The sequence below is a fragment of the Rhipicephalus microplus genome, chromosome X, assembly GCF_043290135.1.
Source record: "Rhipicephalus microplus isolate Deutch F79 chromosome X, USDA_Rmic, whole genome shotgun sequence".
In the NCBI taxonomy this organism is placed as follows: Eukaryota; Metazoa; Arthropoda; class Arachnida; order Ixodida; family Ixodidae; genus Rhipicephalus; species Rhipicephalus microplus.
In genome coordinates this window covers 45207543-45227777 of record NC_134710.1, presented here as the reverse complement: position 1 = coordinate 45227777, position 20235 = coordinate 45207543, and the positions used below count along the sequence as shown (strand labels likewise).

Below are 20235 nucleotides of genomic sequence, written 5' to 3'. Positions count from 1 at the left end.
ACTTTGTGCTCCTCCTTTGCTTTCTTTTGAGCCTATACGTAACTGTCGAGACGGCTGTCGACAACGATGTCTCTGCCCAGGAGCGAGCATTCTTCGCGTCTTTGCTCCTTTGTTGGAGGTCGCGTGGAAATGCCGGCAAAAGAGAATGCGTCCATGCAGAATGATGGGTGAATGGCGGGTGCCACCGCCACACGGTTGTCCTCATGGTAATCGGCATTAGGCCACTGGTTCTTCTTATTTTCGTTATCTCTTTTTTCCCACACCTAGGACCAGCTCTTGTGCCTGCTGGCGAGCAGAGGCAGATAAAAGGGCAAGGAATGCTTGCAGTACACCATACAAAAAGAGATGCGTTCTTGAAGCTGCGTCTTTTATGCTTTCGACTGTAGTGCTTGTAGAAAGGAGCGAAGGAAATCAACAACGAATGCGCGTGCAGAGTGGTGAATGTGGAGAGCTAAAGTAAGTGTACAGTGAAATAGACAATGTTTCTGGTTCACGCACGATGGCCCATCGTCAAGAAATGTCCGGCGAATGCGGTCGTTCCTCGAAATGCCTGCGTATACCGTCGCTTCTGTTCGTTCTCTCCAGGTGTGCAACGCTGTTTCTTCTCGCCAGCGATGTAACACACTTGTACATTTTCCCGCTCCCTTATCTCTCATTCGTTTCTATGTGGACATTGCATTTTCATTTATTTGTTTTGCACTTGCGGTAAGCACCGATCACATAGCTGAGACGATTAGAAAGTCGCGGTATCGCAGCCTGACGCAGCTCCCGTCTCCCCTAAACAAGACAAGGCAATGGCATGAAGAACAGCAGCTCCCGTCACCCCTAAACAAGACTAGGCAATGGCATGAAGAACAGTCAACTCTGCACAAGCATACGAGAGCGGGGTACATACAGCTGATGCAATAACAACAGTATTGAGACCAATTATGCATGACAGAAAAGAAATTACACAAATTTTCAAGATTTTCATAAGAAATGCTTTTGGTTGACAAAACACTGCTGAAGGGAGCTCGTATCTCAGTGCTTGCATTTCTTCATTTGTGCTTGGTAATATCAGAATTAGTGGTTTCGTGTTATTTTATTATATCTTTTTCTTTGTGAACTCTCAATGTTGTTTGTTTGCTATTGTGTTATACTAAAAAAATTCCGCCATTATATGTTCCCTACACCTATTCTTTTTTTGTATTTGATTGCATTGTTCTTGCTGGCCTGGCTTTGTTTGTTGACAAATCTGCTTTTTTGCGTCTGGTCGTGCACTTGTGTATTTACATCCTCGTTTGGTTTGTTTTGCCTGTCAGCCGCGTGCTAATATGTTTATCTTCGCTGCTGTTTGCACGTCCCGAACAGCTTCCGTGACCGTGCTATGGAACTGGGCAGCGGTGTTTGTAGTAGGACGTGGCGTGGCTGACTCCGTCAGTCCTTCTCCTCTCCTTCGGCAGGTGACGTGCTATGGCTTCGGCGAAACGCCGTGCTTTCCGTTGCTGTTATAAGAGCCGTTAACCGACGCGAGCGAAGGCTCCATTGTATGCGTAGACCATGCAGCCATGCATGCCCGCCGGTGAGCTGAGGCACGGGCCAACTTGTCACCTTGCTCGCGATGGTCGCGCTTGAGAGAATCGAGACTCGAGCGAAGGAATGGCGTTATTAAATGGCTCGTCCCTTTGCTCTGGAACCTAGAGAGGCAATTTAGAAGGCATAGTAAATAGATGTTTAAAAGCAATGGTAAGCGTCCACACTGATTGGAGAGGGACTGTCAAATCTTCGAATTGTGCCCTTGGAACATATTGAGCTGTATTTATTGTAAAGCACAAACGTACACCTCATTCATCTTTACTTCAAGACATTGGAATAGCATACCGCGCAAAGTTTGCGCATGTTCGCGTTCGTCACAGCTGTTTGTGATCAACAGGTTATTGCCGGAAATCTGGCCCTTACAATGTGGATATAGACTATTACCTACATGTACAAAAATGTTTAGCATAGTAGCAGACTCTCGCTACTCGTGGTGTTCAACATATTAGCGAAGACCGTATGACCGTGGCAAGCAGCTCTGCTTTATTAATGGCACACTTTATTCACTGCCATGTCCGAGAGGCCATTCCGTGAAGGTGTTTATATGTTACAGTCGTAAGTAAGGCAATATATACAAAATGAAATATATTACAATTGCTTGGGTGCACGCTTTTGTGCACAGCATTTCATCAACTGATAGTCCTGTGACCCTGTGGATGAGGATGTACAGCACCTTATACTAGACACATATACGACGTTTACTGCGCCATTTTATTGCGCTATATTTATTTTATTTTATTCACTTGATTTAAGGCAAAATTGTTACAAATCGCCTTGGGGACACGACCAGTGTGGCAAGAGGACCATCATTTGCTGCCAGGGTCGTGCCACTCTGGCAGCAAAGCAGAAGAAACACAATAACAAGCATTTATACTGCAAAATGCACTGGTACATATTGATCTACATTGATTCCAAGATTAAACAGAATTATGAGCTGAATGCCGAGGAATACATGTCAACACAGCTGTCTTTAGAGGAATGTCAATGATCACAAGTCCTTCAACATCAGAAATAGTCAACAGCATTGGCTCTTAAATGGGGACCTGCAGACTCCATGATGCAGGGTGTCCACGAAGCCATTCTTGGGGATCTGACGAACACTCCCTCAAAAACAAAAACTTGGCTGATACCTCTGTTATTGGGATCAGTGACACGCGGACGTAAAATGTGGCTTCACTGAGGTTGTTGAGCGTTTACTGTGCATTGCTTCGTAACAAGGGCAAAGGATAAACTGTACAGAAACAAACTGTGATGTCATGCGAAGAACAAGTAGCTCAAAACTTGCAGCTCACTCCTCAAGCAGAAAAGAAGCACGAAAAGAACATACACTGGATGAGCGCCGGCTAAGAACTGTCACAGCTCGACACTTAAGGTGTGCGGCTCAAACACAAAGAAGGACGCACAAAATGAGCGCACAAGTATACACTCGACAAGCGAACTTACAATAACACCGGGAGCTTAACCTCCCAAAACCAGGAAATAATTATGTGAGACGCCGTACTGGAGGGCTCTAGAAATTCCCGTCAGCTGGGTTTTTTTAACCTATACTTAAATATAAGTACACGGGCGAGCGCGAACTGTCAACTGTCAAAGGTACTTTGTGTCTGAGCAGCGTGTTTTTTTCGCAAACGTGGCCGTGGCAGCGAACAATGTTGCCTTCTTGTTCACTGGAACTCAATGCCAGCACAATGCTGCTTCGATCATGTAATATACTCAACCAGTGATAGCATGATCAAACCAGTGATAGCATGATCGTTGGCTTGACATAGCGAGCCCGGCGGTCTAACAAGGAATGTACATTCGGTTAGTGCTGACACTGATAGTATGCGTTCTACGGCATACATTTCGGTTCGTCTTGCGACGTACAACGAGACTGTAGCCAGCCCTCCTCCCAGATTTTCACTTGAATGCGAATAAACGTTAGTAACTCTTTGGCTAGCCGTGTTTGGTTTTCAGGGGTTACGGCGATGCTGGAGGCGCCGTTCGATTCCTTGGATTTCTGCCTGTATACAATGGCAAGATCCTCTGGTAGGCATCGCATGAAGACATGGTTTAAGACCACGGCGTACTGATCGGCCGCAACTCCGAGGCCTTCCAAGGCACTAAAGTGGCACTGCACACTATCGTGCAGTAAACGAAGCTTTGGGGCCTCTGACGAGGTTTTCACGGGGCTTAGTGTAAGGATATGATCAACATGCTCGTTTACAAGCAGATACTTGCGTCCAAAGCGAGCCATGAGGGTTTTGATTGCTAGGTCGTAATTTTGTTCTGCTAGACGGATGCCTTTGACAGCTCGCTTCACGCTCAGTAGGTGAGGCGGTACTTAAATTTTTCGATGCGCGGCAGCTAGGTATTCTTGTGGATGGTATAGCGTCGAAATAGTCCCAGAAGGACTGCCATCCATGGAGACTACCATTGAAAGTCGGTATCTGTAGCTTCGGTAGTTGTACTGGGTGCTGACGGCGCTCTGTCCCCTGGCCTGCTGCGTCGGCGGAGTTCAGAGATCCGAGGTAGCTAGGCCCGGGCTCAGTTGCTTGAGCCTGTGTTCTGTCCGTCCTCTCACGTTCTTGAAGCCAGAACTTGGCGTGCGACACCGCATAGAGAATTTTCTCGTTGTATTCCTGCGCCGTTCCTACTTCGTGGTCGAGAATTTCTAGATCTATAGTCACAAGGATGATGTTGTCGAGGTTCGATAATACTGCCTCGTTGTCCTTGAGATAATCCATGTGAACATTAATTTGAGAGGCATCAGGATTCGGTTGCTGCAGTAGGTCTGTTAGAAGTGTCAGGGCTCGGGTGACAAGAGATCTGATAGAGCCGCGCTGCTTCTGAAGGTGGTCAGAGTTCGCCATGGCCATGACGTGAAAGAAAGTCTCTCAAGGAACAGTCCCTGGTTTCGCGGCACCAACAATGTAGCCAAATGACACGTCGCCCAGGCGTGAAAGAGAGACGTCTGTTTCTTGCCAATTCTAGCACAAACTGCGCCGACCGCGTGCGCGTGCCCCGGTATCTCCTCTGCTTCCTCTTCTTTCATAGAGTGCGGCATGCTCCACGTTGCTTCGTTATTATTTTGCAACAAGGCTTACGAAGAACGTATAGTTTGTGACCGAGTTGTTGCGCGCCACACGGTGCGGTACAAGAGGTCGTAAGTTCGACCCCCTGGAATGGAACGTTGTCTAGTAGTTTTTCCTTTGCGATCTATTAGTGTATATTTTCAACGTCATATTCGTGAAGAAAATACGTAAATGGAGCCGTGGTGTATTCCAGGATAAAACACTTTCATGTTAAAAAAAAAACGTATTTTCGGGCCATGCTATGTTCCGTGGTAGCGGCGCCTTCTGATCTTTGGTAGGCTTTCCCGCATAAATTTTTTATTGCAGCAGAGCTGACTAAAGTTTCTTCCTCTTGAGGCTGCAAATCTTTTATCGCAGTTTTCTATTATATGCCTGCGAGCATACGTTTTCTGGACTTGCATAGCTAATAATCAAACAGTGTACAACTTGATGGCAAGCTTTTATCAAACTAGCGTGGCACTTTAGTTCGACCATTATTAGTCAGAAAAAGCATCTATTCCACTTTGCGTGTTGTCTTAAATTGTGACCTGCCCTGCGCCATCGGCTCTGTTGAAGATCCGCAGCTGGTGGAAGTCCACTCGGTCCACAGTGCGCGGAACCATACTGATGTGGTTGTCTTTGGCCAGCTCCTGTATCGGAATGTACGCTTCCGGGTCTTGCAGGTGCAGGCTGTAATCCCTCCTTCCGGAAGAACGGGAGGAGAGATTGTATAGTTGTCACATATTTTTCGGGAGGACAACTGCCGTATAAGACTTTGTATAGACTGATTTTGAGAAAAGGAATAAATTACGGGTAATTCGTAGCAATAAACCATAATTAGGCTACCCAAAGCATTAAAGTTGCAATAATGTAGTCGAAAAAGTTACTGAATTACAATGAAATGTAATTTATTGCAAGTACTTGCTTACTACTAACGCGCTGTGTCGTGATGCTGTAAGCAACATGACACAATTGCTAACTATTGATAAATGTTTATTTTAAACGACAGAGAAAGATTTATCTACAAAAATATTTGACGTTAGTGCGCATGTCATTGAAACATGACTGCAAACTTTGAAATCGGCATAAAGGGACCCAAGTCTTCAGCTAAACTAGTAAAAGGCCTGATATCACAAGGTTTGCCTAACTGTTTAATCATTTAGGCTTCAATTACATCTCAGACCTTTTCTTCTTTTTTATTCTTGACAATCACATCAACTTCATCAAATTCAGGCTGACATATACACATACTGCAGGCCATAGCTAGACGACCATCTCCAGGGTCCTTTACACTGCTTCTTTACATTTCTTATAGATAGTTTGCTGTCCTACCTATGTGACATGCGCACTCAGCTCACCCAGTTTTGTACACGCCTTTCACTTCTATTTTAAATAAACGTATGTTGATATTGCACTGCTTACTCCGTCCCTGTTTAAGTGTGTGCTATTCCGCTCCCCGAGTGTACCAACAAACCCAAGCTACTCATATCGATGATAGCCTGTTTATATAAGCTCGCATAAATAGGACGAATTATCAAATGTTGTCAAAGCATGCAGAAGTGTTCATAAGACGGCATGCTTTCTTGTAAAAGCGTTATTTTTTTCCCTTCCAGTTTGTGTCCGATTTTCATGGTGAAGATCATTTCATGACTCGTATCGGAGTCGGGGGAATCATTAATGTGGAGAAGGTTCACCAGGCACATCGTGTTTTAGACGACATCAAAGCATTTCATCATCACTACAAGTGCAGGGAACAAGCCCTCGCTCAGGTCGCCATAAACAGCAAAGAAGTCAGGTGAGAGCAATATATGCTTCCTACTACTGCTGTATTTGTTTCAATTGCCCAATTCCATAGAGGACAAAGAAACCCTGTGTTTGCTTCATATTGATGTTTCAGTATACTAATAATGTGTGCATGGCTGCTGTCAAGCAGTAATTCTACGCTATGTGTTCAGAGTTTTCTAAGACCTTGTCGATTTCCCATGGTGAATTTGTTTCCTTGAGGTCAGTTATTTCTGCCGTTGTTGTAGCCGTCGAATTATCCGCTGCTTGTGAGAGAAATTACGAAATAAACTGCGTTGTTTGAATGTGGAATACAATATGTCGTAATTTGACATCCTTAAATAGACTGCATGTAAAGTTGTCTGTAGGTACGTTAAAACGAGGCTCAAGCAGCAAGCACACATTTATGCAATACGTCGTGTTGTTTGCAGCGAGGTAAGCGTATATAATTTAATATATACTCTTGTGAGGAGACGAGATTATAGGCGTCGGGATGCGTGGAGAGAACCTACGCCTGTAATTTAGTCACTATTGCCACTCAGATATATTCACTCACCATATGAAACTAAGTGTTCCCTTCGAAGGCAGGTGCTAATGATCCCAAATCCTTCCCACTATTTGAAGTTCTTCATAAAGATAATTTTTCCACTGAACGTCACTAATTCGCAGGCGAGAGGAGACCAACTGCAAGGAGGACGACAGCCTGTACCGGCAAGACCCGGAAGCGTACATTCCGATACAGGAGTTGGCCAACGACCACCACATCAGCATGGTTCCGCTCACTGTAGACCGAGTGGACTTTCACCAGCTGCAGATCCTGCACCACGGCTGCACCATGGTTCACTGGGAGGAAGACGGCTCACGTTCCTCGCTCTGCTACGTGCGCCTCGAGCGCAGCAATGCCACCATCACGTGGTGCAAGCCAGCATGGAGTGCGCTCCGGGGCTCCGGACCCCAGGACTATGCACTTAGCGTCAACATCGAGGAGAATGTGCCGGTCGGGTTAAGCCAGAAGTATGACACGGGCGAGTCCTACCTGGCCGGCCTCGAAGAGGGCTTCCTGGACATCAACATTGTCAAGGAGATAGTGCTGTGCCGCAGCTCAATCGAGGTTGCGGCCGTGGCGAAACGGCACGGCCTTGAAGACTCGTTCAGCGACCAGAACCTGTTGCGGTTCAAATTCGGTGTTGGCCTGTCTGAGAACCGTGTGCTGGAGTTCATCCTGCCAAACTTCCTATCGGTCATTTGGTACGACAGCCTTCGCCGGCTGGTGTCCATGCTGAAGCAGCAGCGCCAGCTCTGCGACGCACGAATCCACTGGCTCAAGGAGAGCTACCTCCAGCTGTACTTCCGTGAGCAGTGCTGCATCGGCCCGACTCCTGCGGAGGCGATCAAGGTGCGTTTTTTTTTTTCGCGTGTGCTCAGAATGATCTGAGTATCTTATTGGCAGAGCGGTGAAACTCATGAATTTGGCAACTATTAAAATTGAAAGACCCTGTTAAAAAAAACAGGCACAGTGCAGGCGAAATGTGACATGTCTTATTACTCGTACGCACAAAATAACACAAAAATACATTGCTATGACTGCAGCTAATTCATGTTTTTCAAAAAACCATAAAATTACAAGAGAATGGGTACAAGTTAGTACTACGACATACTATTCGTTAACCTTTTCTTCCATCATTATTTAGTAATTCATTTTTTGCGTTTTCATTAGTTGCAGCAAGAGCATAAGTTCCACTATTATGTGTCCGCGTTTCGTGATATTGTTTTTCCAGTAATCGAGACTAAGCAGGACAATATTCATACCAATAGGAATTCACTGTTTTTGCTTAAACTGTCAGATGCCGTACTGCGATTCTTCTGTCATTCAGGTTTTCGGTGGGAGAAAGTGGACACTGAATTCCCTGGGAAGCAGTTCTTCAGTCGAGTCTACATCCTCGGCTTTCAAGAGGGCTTCAAGTTTTGGAATGAGCACGACTAAACTGCGAAAAAAGAAGTCTTCTACATCACTAGCAACCGTTCGGGTAAACTTCAAGCTGGTGTATTTCCTTTAAAGTGCTGAGAAACCCATACTAAATGCACGAGTAACGAATCTAGCAATAAATAAGGGGACATTTCTTGTACACTGTCATGACGGGGTCTCTAGTATCAAGGCTCCAAATAATTGCTATGTAAGCGTTCTGTAATATCAGTGTTCTGAGATCTATGTTCATCGTCGAAGCTGTCATAAAAATATTGGAGGGGGTCATGAGTGAATGTATTACAAAATATATACCGCTACTTATTTTTCACGCACTCCTGCAAATGTGTTTGTATTTACATACTCTACATATTCAAAAGTAATCATCGTACTGCTCATCAATTTAGGGGCAAAGATTTCGTATAACGTGAACCTACGAAGTGGCTCTTGTGGTGTGCAGTTTTCCGTCATGATCATTTCGAAAATTATCTGCCTGCAATAACGGATGCCTGGGAGCCTGACTTATAAGAGAAGAACAATAAACTTGAGCCAAACTTGCTAACTCCACAGCCGAAGTGTTACCTGTATTCACACACCTCCTCCACTGCTATCTTGACGATTTAAGAAGGAACTGTAACTAGGCAGATCAAACTGATCATAGTTCTCATTGTACCAAGTCTTGGTAAACATGATTACATCAAAAGAAACTTTATATGATTTTAACGAAATCGTAGTGTCATCACAAATTCATTGAATCGATGTTATGTTAAGGTGGAAAATTTTGAAAACTTTATGTAGTCCATAGGATGCAATATCTTTTACATCCTCAGGAAGAGTACTGTCGGCAGCCATTCTAACACTGACAAAGAGAGCCGATTACCCAAGGAAAATAGGCAATCTTAGCTGTGTGAGCAGATCTTTTAAAGATTAGTTTGGCGCATTATAGTTGCAACCTGTGATTTCTCTTCGCAATGTGCGAAAATGTTGACGTTTTTACCCTAATATATTTTCACCTCATTTCGCACTTGCGCATTACCACCATGCCCAGAAGTCTTTATATATATTGGCAAATATGTTCATTTATGTAAATGGGCTGGACTGTCGATGAACCTGAAGATGATTTTGTCAGCAGGCCCAACTTGTCGTTTGTGAGCCCTTTTTTGCTTAATGTAAAACAATATATTGTGCATAGTTAACCGTATACACTTTTTTTCCCACCACTCCAGCTATAGTAATCGTGTCGGGGAACGAGGTACTGAAGCACTGTGAGCACGTTCCGTGCAAGAGTGGTACTAGTTTGTACGTCACGTCGTTCTGAATGTTTAGTGCAACTCAAACAGACTAAAAGGAAGCTAAGATAGGGATTCAATAGAGGGTACCACCAAAAAGTGACAGCTAACTTTTTACTGGTTGTATTATTCCGTGGCTCTAATGCTTTCTCACACGCTTTTTTTTTTTTGTCGTCTTGTGCTGCCTTCCACCGCTACTTCTGTTTCCCTCGTTCGGGTGGCACGAAGCACTCGAAAAGTTCCACACGATACGAGCTGAGCAGCGTGCCTTGTGTTTCAGGACGTGGGTCCGAGATATTTACCAGAGGTAGACGACGGCGGTGGTGGTCCTACGAGAAAGAGTCCGGCTATCAAGAAGCGCCGCGCCACTGTGAAGTCGTCGCCGCACCTTCGTTCTCAGGAGTCGAGTCCGCAGAGGACAAGCGTGTCGCGAAGTTCCTCGTCCTGCGAGTACCTCAACCGCACCGAAGGAGGGATTCCCCTCATCCAACCGACTCCCCTTGCCAAGGGATACAAGTGAGCGCGTACCCCCTCCCCTGTTGAAGGCCAACTCCGGCGATTTTTTGACCATGTCAGGATAATGGTGCTTTCATAATCCTTAGACAGTCTTCGCACACGTCCTATAACTGAAGTGCTCGAAAAATTCGAAAATAATTTTTAAGTGCAGAAAAACCACAATACCAAAACCGAAACCCAACCGAGTGCGCTTCTACGTGTAACGTAAAGATTTGCCTCATCGCTGTCGGAACCTGTCTGATTGCACATAATGCCCACCAGATGGTACTACTTGACCACGTCGTCCACGGCTACCGGCTAGAACGCTTACGCTCGTATGGTCAATATATGGCAAATCGTGTGTAGCTCACAACGCAGCACCACCTGGCACCTATCGCACACTCGCCAACACGGAAAAGGAAATCGCACGCTCATCCAAGGAAGCGCCGGCCAAACCCACACAATTCATAGCAGACAAGCCGACGCTGCAGTGGCACATCAGTTCGTCACTTCCGCCAGGCAAAACTCGAAACGTCACACACGCACAATGTTGTCATTACTTCTGGCAAGCGATGTCAGCGTTTCGAGGCAAGCTATAAAATTCATTTGAAAAGAATCTGCGGAAACTTCAGGCCTGCAATTTGGCATGAATGGTGCAAACGTGCAAATAAACGTACCCAGTGAAGTTCATTGAGATCTATTGACCTCGGAAAATGGCCGGAGTTGGTCTTTAACAGCGTTCTTCTGATCCAACTATATATATATATATATATATATATATATATATATATATATATATATTTACTCCGTGCCTTTGCCAGTTATGAACGGAAGTAGTGAGACGGAGTACAGTGTGTGTGTGTGTGCGTGCTGTTCGCAAGTTGCACGCATGCACACACAAACGCAAATAACCACGCGTATTGTTGTACCTGCTTTCATTTGCGATGTTCCTTGTTTATTGCCATGACATGTCTTCAAATAATCTAATTTTGTCCCGCGGAATGGCGTCACACTCACTGAACGTTAGTTATGAGGCCTATAGGTGGCGCAATTTATTTTTTAATGTTGCAGCAGTGCCATATATTCAGCTTATAATAGTGAGGACAATCAAGAAATACTGCTGGCAAAGGTAAATGTACAAAATTGCTTTAGGGGTGGTTTTAGGGGTGGTGATCCTATATATATATATATATATATATATATATATATATATATATATATATATATATATATATATATATATATATATATATATATATATATATATATATACATACAGAGGCATTAGGTAATAATCAAAGATAAAATAATTATTCAGAAGTAAGCTGTCACGTGCGGCTTACATCCATAAAAAGGAAAATCACGCACATTGGTAGTTTAGAGAAACTTCCTGAATTACCTGTTCATTTATTAGCATGGTTGTATGCATTGCGATAAATAACTATATTGCGGCATACAGAAGCCGTGCACATGCTACCCGGCTACAGTTCAAATATCGCAATGCGTAGTTGATTAACAGCACTCCATACATATGGTTAACTACCGAAGCTACAACTTGGTGCCACAGGTGGTTGCAGACATCGCAGCCGAAGCCACTCGAAAAACTCCCGCGGAAAGCAGGCGTTGGTCCCGGCGCACGCGTTTCCGCCATTGCCACGTCGACGCTGCCCTGCTAGCAACGCTGTTCCCTGGCGCGCTGGTGTCGATTGGATTGGGCTCGGGCGGCTGTCGGATCCACCGTGTACAGTCGCTGTTTGCGCTTCGCAGGGCCTGTTCTCATGACCGGACTGCTGCATTGGCCTGGTGAACATGATTTCTGCCGCGGACCAGCTGTCGTCGTTGTTCTTTGAAAGAGGTCTGTTTTTTGTCCGTCCGTACGATCCGTGCCCTCTCCATGTGCGACGCGGAACTCTTGACGCGCCCGGGAGCCCTTCACGTGATGTTTGTTTACATCCCTCTTTTGCCTGTCGACAAGCTTAACACAGCCCACGCGCGCGCGCGTGCAGACAGGGCAAGGCCGAATTACCGTCTTTTGCATATTCTATTTCTCTCCTTTCCTACATTCCTTTCTCTCTCACTGCCCATCGCTTTGCTGCGCTGTTGAGGTGACCTTCACTGAGAGAGGGCGCTGCACTTCTAAGGCGACGGCCTTTGATATCTCATGCTCACGTCAGTTCGTCCCTCCGTCCGTGCCCTGGCATGGTGCCAGGTGGCCGCCGGGGCGCGCCATCGGATCTCGGTCGTGTCGGTCGCTCTTCGCGTGCGTAGCGTCGCTGGGCCTAACGTGTCAACTAATGCAAGGAGGGCGACGTGCGCATCGCGTTCTATTCCTACCCACCCCGTCTCATGGAGCACAGGTGTTCCCCGAACACACTTCGGAATTTACAAAGCGTTTTTAAATATTTGTTGGTTTTCTTTCCAAGCCACTTCGTTGAAACTGCTGCGCGCGGGCTTGGCAGCACGGCTGCGAAGAAATGGATGTCGTCGCAGATGATGCTCTCAATTGGTCGAGCGCTTGGGCACAACTAGAGAACGACGTAAGTGACGAAGCAGCCAATGGAGACGTTTAGCGTTTCTCGTGGTGAACAATTTTTCGTTTCGCCTAGCCATATGCAGCTTTCACTGTAAAGGTTAATAAATAAATTCAGTACAGTTTGCGTAATTTCAACATTTATGGGTGTCTGCCGCACCTGAAAGCTTTTTTTTACGCAATTTTCTCTTTGTACCGGTAACCACATTTTCATGTATGAAAAGTATTAGAACAAAACGTTCGATATATTAGTTCTCACAGCATTATGCATGCGCACATGCGCGAAGCCTTTCAACCCGATCTCAGTTGGCGGCTCTGTTGACCATCGCATTGCGTGTTCTCCAGGGAAAGGTCGTGCCAAGTGACGCCGAGTACTTCGAAAGTCTCGTCTCTCCTGAGCCGCCCGACCATCACTCACTCCAGCCAGATGAACTTCCTCGAGTTTGCAGAGCTGTTTCGCTCCTTTATGGTGCGCTGTCGCAAGGACCTGAAGGACATCTTTGAAAGCGTAGCCACTAACTCCAAAGTAACGGCCAGCGAACTTGCTGCTGAGGAAATGGCCTCACCAAAATCCCGTAGGACAAGACCAAAAGTGCTCGGTGAGTGCGCAGAGGGAGCGCGGCAGTGTTACTTTACACTGGTAAGCAACTTGCCGTTCGTCCTAAAGCTGCATGGTTTCCTTGTCGTCATTTCCTTGCACATCGAAGCGCTTGTACACGTGTAAACAAGACAGAATGCAAAATTAGCCGAGTTCTTTAACCCCTTGCAGTTGCAACGTGTACAATTGCACACACCGACTGCGGAGTCTTTTCAGAAACCGATCCTTAATCTTGGGCTTGGTGCACAATGTGAATATTTGTACACGTTTCACGACTACAGAGACAGCTAGCGCCCACTTAAATTCACTGCGCAGCGTATTGCTGCAGATAATCACTTTGCTAAAGACGCTGTACCACGTTGAGCGAGTCATTCGACGTATCACGTTGTTGCAGCCACACCAAAACTATATTTTAAAGCCTTATCAAAGGCGAAAATAGACCGGTGCTGGCGTCGGTGTTCCGTGCCTGCTGCGTCGTAGCAATGGATGCAAGAAATCTTCATGATTGTCAAAGTTTTGTGATGTGATGACATCATCACGTGGCATCGTTACTTGGTGTCAAACGCAGGCTGATCGCGGAGGCTACAGTGCAAAACCACGTTCTAGTAAGTATTCCAGGAAACTTTATGCTTCGAGTAACCATCTAGTAAGTATTGTATAAAATATATGCTTCAAATAGCTTCGGCAGAATACCCTATGCAAGAATTACGTCAGGAATACGCAAAGTGTCCGTGCAGAGTTTGCTATCCGGTTTTATATAAGTATGACTGACATTAAATATGTACACCTATAATTCTGTAAGCTATAAGCTATGACTTCCTAATGTCTTTCACTTATACCACAACAGACTACTACGAAGATATAAAGCAGACTTAAAAAACACCAGGGCAGCTTGCACAGCCTTGTCTCTTTACTATTGTTTGAGTGCTATTATTTCCACATTGCCACAAAACACACTAGATTATACTTGATGCCCACACCAACTATGGACGGCACTACCAGTTGTCACTCATATTAAATCAGTTCATCGATGTGCATATTAGCTTTCCGGAAATCAGTACCCTGGGAATATGCATATTTCTAGCCCAAAAATATTAGTTCCTACTTTTCTTTACCTACATCATCCTTCGGCAGTTCTCAGTTCATTGCTTTTTTTTCCCTCTGTTAATGACTGAATATACATGTGCGCGATTATGTGCGCATACTTTTGTGTGCTACTGCATGCTCGCGTACGTATATATATGTACTTACTTGTGGATATGTATGATTTTTTTGCTAGGAGCAAGTAGCGATGATCTGTGTATGTATGATTTCTACTTGTTTCTTTTTTTCTCAGGTTTTATGTACGTATCACTGTAATTGTACATATGTCTAGAAATGTTCTTTTTAGTGTGTGTGTGTGTGTGTGTGTGTCGATCATTATTTTGTATACTTATTGTAAAACAGACATTATTATTATTATTATTATTATTATTATTATTATTATTATTAATATTATTATTATTATATTATTATTATTATTATTATTATTGTTGTTGTTGTTGTTGTCAAGTGTTGCGCTAATACGCCTGTGACCGCTGGTTATGGCCTGCCCATCATCCCACTGTAGTTTGCTCGTTGTCGCGATGAAACTAACGTCTCCGCCCTGACGTGATTGCCACCGTCACATCGGGTCACGGTCTTCCCTTTACAATCCAGTATACTCGGCGCGCCTGGTACGATACGTGCATTACTCAATTTATATTGAGCCGTCTTTGCGCGTAACTGTTTCGAAGGATATATCTTCTTGCAGTGCCCGGGATCTCTCAGAATTTCCTTTAGCTTGTCCTGTAGACGATTAAACGCTGCTGCTCTAGAAATATGCGCAGCTATGTGCTCAACTAGCGCATCGCCTACGAGAACAACTCTTCTATATACATTTGTAGTAAATGTTTGATGACTGAAAGTAGAATGTACTCTGCTATGGGAGAGCAATCAGCTGTCCCCGATTCTCTCTGTGTGTGAATTTGCCCAAGATCATTGAATTGTAGGCCTATACACTACAGCCTTACGGCCTTGTGTTGCAGAATTCAGCGACTTGCACAAGTGACGTGAAATTCATTATTTCATGATAATATAAGTGTCTAGTCTCTGAATACAAAGGAATAACAGCAAACACCTGCTGAACTTTTACCTCGTAAAACAGTTATTTAAATTTTGTAGTCATCATTTTGGTATATACAAATTACTTTCGCCAAGACATCACAAAAATCTCAGTTGAGTAAGACGTTGCTAAAGCGCACGCACTGGCCTGCCAAAGCGTGCATATGCAAAAGGCTTTGGAGCGCCTATTTGAAAGGTTCCTAATATAAGAGCAGTATATTAACTGTATGTTGGTGTCGCATAGGTTGTTTGCCATATTTGGAGGATATTAGCCCCTGCAGTTCCTGATTTCCAGCATGGTTCTTGCGTAAGCTGCTGTTCCTGTGTGGTCTGGTGATATTGGATGTTTTACTTCACTGCTCATGTGTGTTGTGTAAGTCGGAGCGCCTGTTTTTCGCTGCAGTTCGTGCCGTTCGAACTTCATCGTGTCTTGTAAGTAGAGAATTCCCGCATTCGGACTTGATTGTGTCTCAAAAGTGGGAAAATAGCGCGCGATGGTGGGTTTACCGAGGGAACTGAACATCGTCGCAGAAATTCGGACATTCCGTGGGCAGCATTCCGATACATTGAGCTCGTTGTCTCCGAAGTATCTGATTCTTCCGAAGCTGTATACTTGCCGTGTCGGCTGCGCACAGCGAAGAGTTCGCTGCCGAGAAATGATTCTATAGTGTTGCAAAGCAGAAGGCGTGCCGCGCTCTGTCTGGCTCCCTGGTGACTGGGGCTCATCATGGACGCTGGAAAACTTCTGAGAACCGTGATGCAGCACGTGCATTACTGGCATTCAAATTACATCAGCCCAGCATAGATAAATATTGAGAACCGCGTTTGCGGCACGCAGTTACTGGCGCCCCAGTGACACGGGCACAGTACAAATGCTGGCAAAATACTGACAAACAGGGAGGGCCGATGGGAAAAAACTACGGGAAAGCTGAAACTTGGGGATCAAAGATAGCTTTGATAGTTTCCAGAGCAGGGGACACTCTGGCACTGGCCGGGCCGCAGCCCCAAAATTAAGTACCGCAGAGAGCCGAAAGGTGAAGGGGAAATTTGGAGGGGGTGGGGTGGGGGTTTGAATAAAATGAGCTAACGTCACAATTTCACGAGCTAAGCTTTCCCATAAGTTATACATTGGGTCAGTTTCAGTGTTTCAGAATGGGCGCCTCCATTCTATTGCGATTTCATTGTGGGGATTTGGAACTTGGCACAGTTCGATTCCTTCCAATTCCTGCATATGAAAAAAACTTAGCCCATTCTCACTCCGGAAATGGCCAGGCAGTTCAGTTGCGTTCCAATAATGCCTCAACGAAGAAAAGGCATCTTGATTGTTTTATTGAGTCCAGAATGAATGCCCCATAAAGCTAATGTCATCAGATGCATTAGAACTGCAAAAGTACTCAAAACACGTTACCAAGGTCTAAGGTTAGTAGCTTGGTAACATAACTCGTGCATACAAACATCCTACTTATTCCCATAGAGGCAGATCTATCACCACCTTTAGTATTTGCATGCTCTCTATGTTTGAACGAGTTGTGACGTTTTATTGTTTAGGCTCAAAGGTGTGAATGCTAAAATGACAACATATAGCATATCTTTCTGCAGACAAAAGTAGTGTTAAGGAAGACTAAGTAGTTTTGCCCCGTGTCTAGAGTAATCGTGAATATGGAGAGCTAAGATTTTGTTAATGGGGAACAAAACCCTGTAGCTTTACTGGTGTTTCAATGGCACCCCGCTCGGGCACTTTGTGCCTTTGCATCAAATACGAGACACTGGGCCGCACTACTCGTCAGCAGTCACGCTTGTCAAGCGCGCCTCGCAAACATGGATGGGGTAAAAACTTTCTATGTTTGCCTGAGCGCAGGTATACAATGTTTTCCTTGTCACAAAGGTTATCTACATGAGTCAGGTACTAAACCGCTGAGACTATTTGCTTCTCCCTGCAATATATGCTGGTATAATGAATTTGTTTGTACATTACCTTATTGCCTTGGTTTTTCTTTTACAAGTTGACAGGTCGTTCGCACATTTATACCATACCTTTGGCTCGGCCTAACTAAAAGCGGTCCTTGACAATGCGTTGTGGCCTTCGATTTCGGAAGAGCATGTGCCGAGTCGCAGAAAACCGATTGAAGAAAAAATGAAAAAATTAACAGGGTGAAGATAACAATGAAATAATCTCAGGCCGGAACACTGCTGCCAAAATTTTTTTGGAAAATACGTTACGATCAACATTACCCTACTTTACCCCGCCTACTCTTTTTTACTGCGCCTAAAAATAGATGCAGTAAAAGAATAAAAAGTATCAGTTTGGTATGTAACACTGAGTTTGGTATTTAAAACCGAGAATAGCTAGCAGGTCGAAACATTCTGCGCACTGCTCACGCACAAATGACGCACGAAAACAATACACACAGGACGAGAGCTAACTAACAACGTTTACAGCTCGACGCTAAACACGCTATTTTAACAAAAACGGTGCACGAAACGTAATAACACGCACAGATATGAGTGCGAACTAACGAGTGTCCCAGTTGTTACTTCACTGTGTTGGAAAAGCGTGCTCTTTTCGCAAATGTGGCCTGCATAGTGAGCGAAGTAACCTTTGTGGCTCAGGCAACTATCGCAAACGTTCTGTTGAAAGAAGGCACATGATTCTCCCCACCGAAGAATAAGCGCGCCCGCACAAACACCTACCCCGCCCCCCTCCTTACGCGGGGCAACGTACGCTTGGGAGATGAACGTGCGTTGGCCCATCGCAAATATCCGGGTGCCGAGCGTAGGTAGCTTTTTATTATGATAGCAAAAATATGGGCACTCTCGGCTGAATTTTGCCGCCGCCGCTAGCGTCAATGAGCGTATATGTATACGTATCTATACATATGAAAACGCGAGAAAGAAAAATAATCCAGAAAAAAGACTGCGGTGCGCGGAATCCAGCGTCCGACCTCAGAATTGTGAGTGCAAGGCGTATGCCACTGAGCCAGGAAGGAACACCCCCTTCAATGTTCAAACGGCATGCTATTTATATCTACCACTTACTGCTTGCGATGGGCATCTCGGGGGGAACTATCGTGTTTTCAGCTTTGCCAGCGAGACGGCGCAATGAGAGCGCGTCGCCACATCGTCACGACGTGGCGGCGCGCGCTCTCATCCCACGTGTATTTTGTTCCGCGGAGAGAAGGCAGGGTAGACGCTCACGTGTGCGCTTACTGATCTCGCGATGGGGACAATCATGCGCCTTGAGCTTTCACCGGAACGATTCTGTTGTGGTCACCTGGCGCACAATATACACTGCAATCGTCGCACAGTCTCCGTTCGTGAAAAGGGTGCACTTTTCAGGTACAGTGAAGTAACAACTGAGACGCTTATTTGCGTTCATCTGTACCTGTGAGTACGTTTCGTGCGTCATTTGTGTGTGAGAAACTCGGGGCACGTTTCGATCGGCTTTCCATTCTGTGCGTGACCTCCCAATTTGTTGCTATCACGTTCATTGCTTCGCCTTTACGACAAAGCTGTGAATTTTCGTTCTCAATTAGGTGGAGAAGCTGAATTTACTAAATTTTTCGCGCGTACAGATCGACTTGCTGTAGGCTGACCGCTGCTCACTTATATATTACGTCCAGCATATTGGGTTGCACTTTGCTTTCACGAAAAAATTTTAGTTCGAATTACTTAATGAGGTCGTGGGACTTAAGCGACACGAAAGAAAAAGGCAATCACGTGATCTTGTTATTTCTCGCCGGAATTAGTGCTTGTATAATGGCGACCTATTAGCCTTATTTTCAGCTACCGACTAGATTTCACAAAATAAAAAACATCCCTCCTCTACTACAGCTTGTATGAGGCTACACGGAATGCCCTGCCGTGGTGGTCTATGGCTAAGGTACTCGCCTGCTGACCCGCAGGTCGCGAGATTGAATCCCGGCTGCGGCGGCTGCATTTATGATGGAGGCGGAAATGTTGTAAGCCCGTGTCTTCAGATTTGGGTGCACGTTAAAGAACCCCAGGTAGTCAAAATTTCCGGAACCCTCCACTACGGCGTCTCTCATAATCATGTGGTGGTTTTGGGACGTTAAACCCCACAGATCAATCAATCATCAATCAATGCTGCACGGAACTCACCATTCCGTTTGGCGTCACTTCACGTGGTTAAATAAAGTGTAATGATTCGTCATAGCATCTAGCTAAACATAACGTTATTTCAGAAGGCCTTCAGCAAGGCCTTGGAATATTCCTGTCCATTATTTTATCAAGTTTACTCGCAAAACATTAATGAGTTTCAGAATATTTAGGTTCGCGTCCAGGGAAGGGGTAAAGGCCACTTCGGGGGCTGATTATTTTTATGGAAAGGCTGTGTGTTTGCAAGTATATCGGTGAATAAAGCACGAAGCATTGCACCAGTCGTGCATAGTAGTTTTCCGTACGGTCTTTGTGGCGCGAAGTACCAGAAACACGTCTGAAGAGGACCATAAAGGTGTGAATCATGCCCTGACTTTGTGGAAAGCTTTTATTCTTTTATTAACACCGATCGAGCTCCCTCTCAAATGTCATGTCGCACTTTCTAGGGCTGCTGACACGAACTAGCAAGTACGAGTATGTGGACCCTGAACAGAAAAAGATTTGTGATGCGATTGCCACCGCCAGCATTGTGTCCAACTGCGCCGGGGTTGACAGCTCAAAAAGGCTCGTCTTGGAGTGTGCCGATTTCAAGAAGTTCTTGGCGACTCGTCAGAAGGAAGAATTGACTGAGAAAGAGGTTATCAGACTTATTCAGGTAATTCCAACTTGAACGCAACCTTGAGAAATCACGA

At 45.1% G+C, this 20235-nt stretch overlaps 1 protein-coding gene across 2 annotated transcripts in view; it reads left to right on the top strand.

The window, feature by feature from the left end:
• Positions 1–20235, top strand: part of LOC119175883 (uncharacterized) — a 766025-nt gene that overhangs the window by 705139 nt on the left and 40651 nt on the right. For both annotated transcript variants that reach the window (XM_075876430.1, XM_075876431.1), the window contains 6 exons: positions 6242–6423; positions 7080–7806; positions 8285–8437; positions 9943–10178; positions 13033–13286; positions 19990–20198. In XM_075876430.1, the coding sequence (XP_075732545.1) occupies positions 6242–6423; positions 7080–7806; positions 8285–8437; positions 9943–10178; positions 13033–13286; positions 19990–20198 (1761 nt within the window). The remainder of the gene's footprint in view (positions 1–6241; positions 6424–7079; positions 7807–8284; positions 8438–9942; positions 10179–13032; positions 13287–19989; positions 20199–20235) is intronic.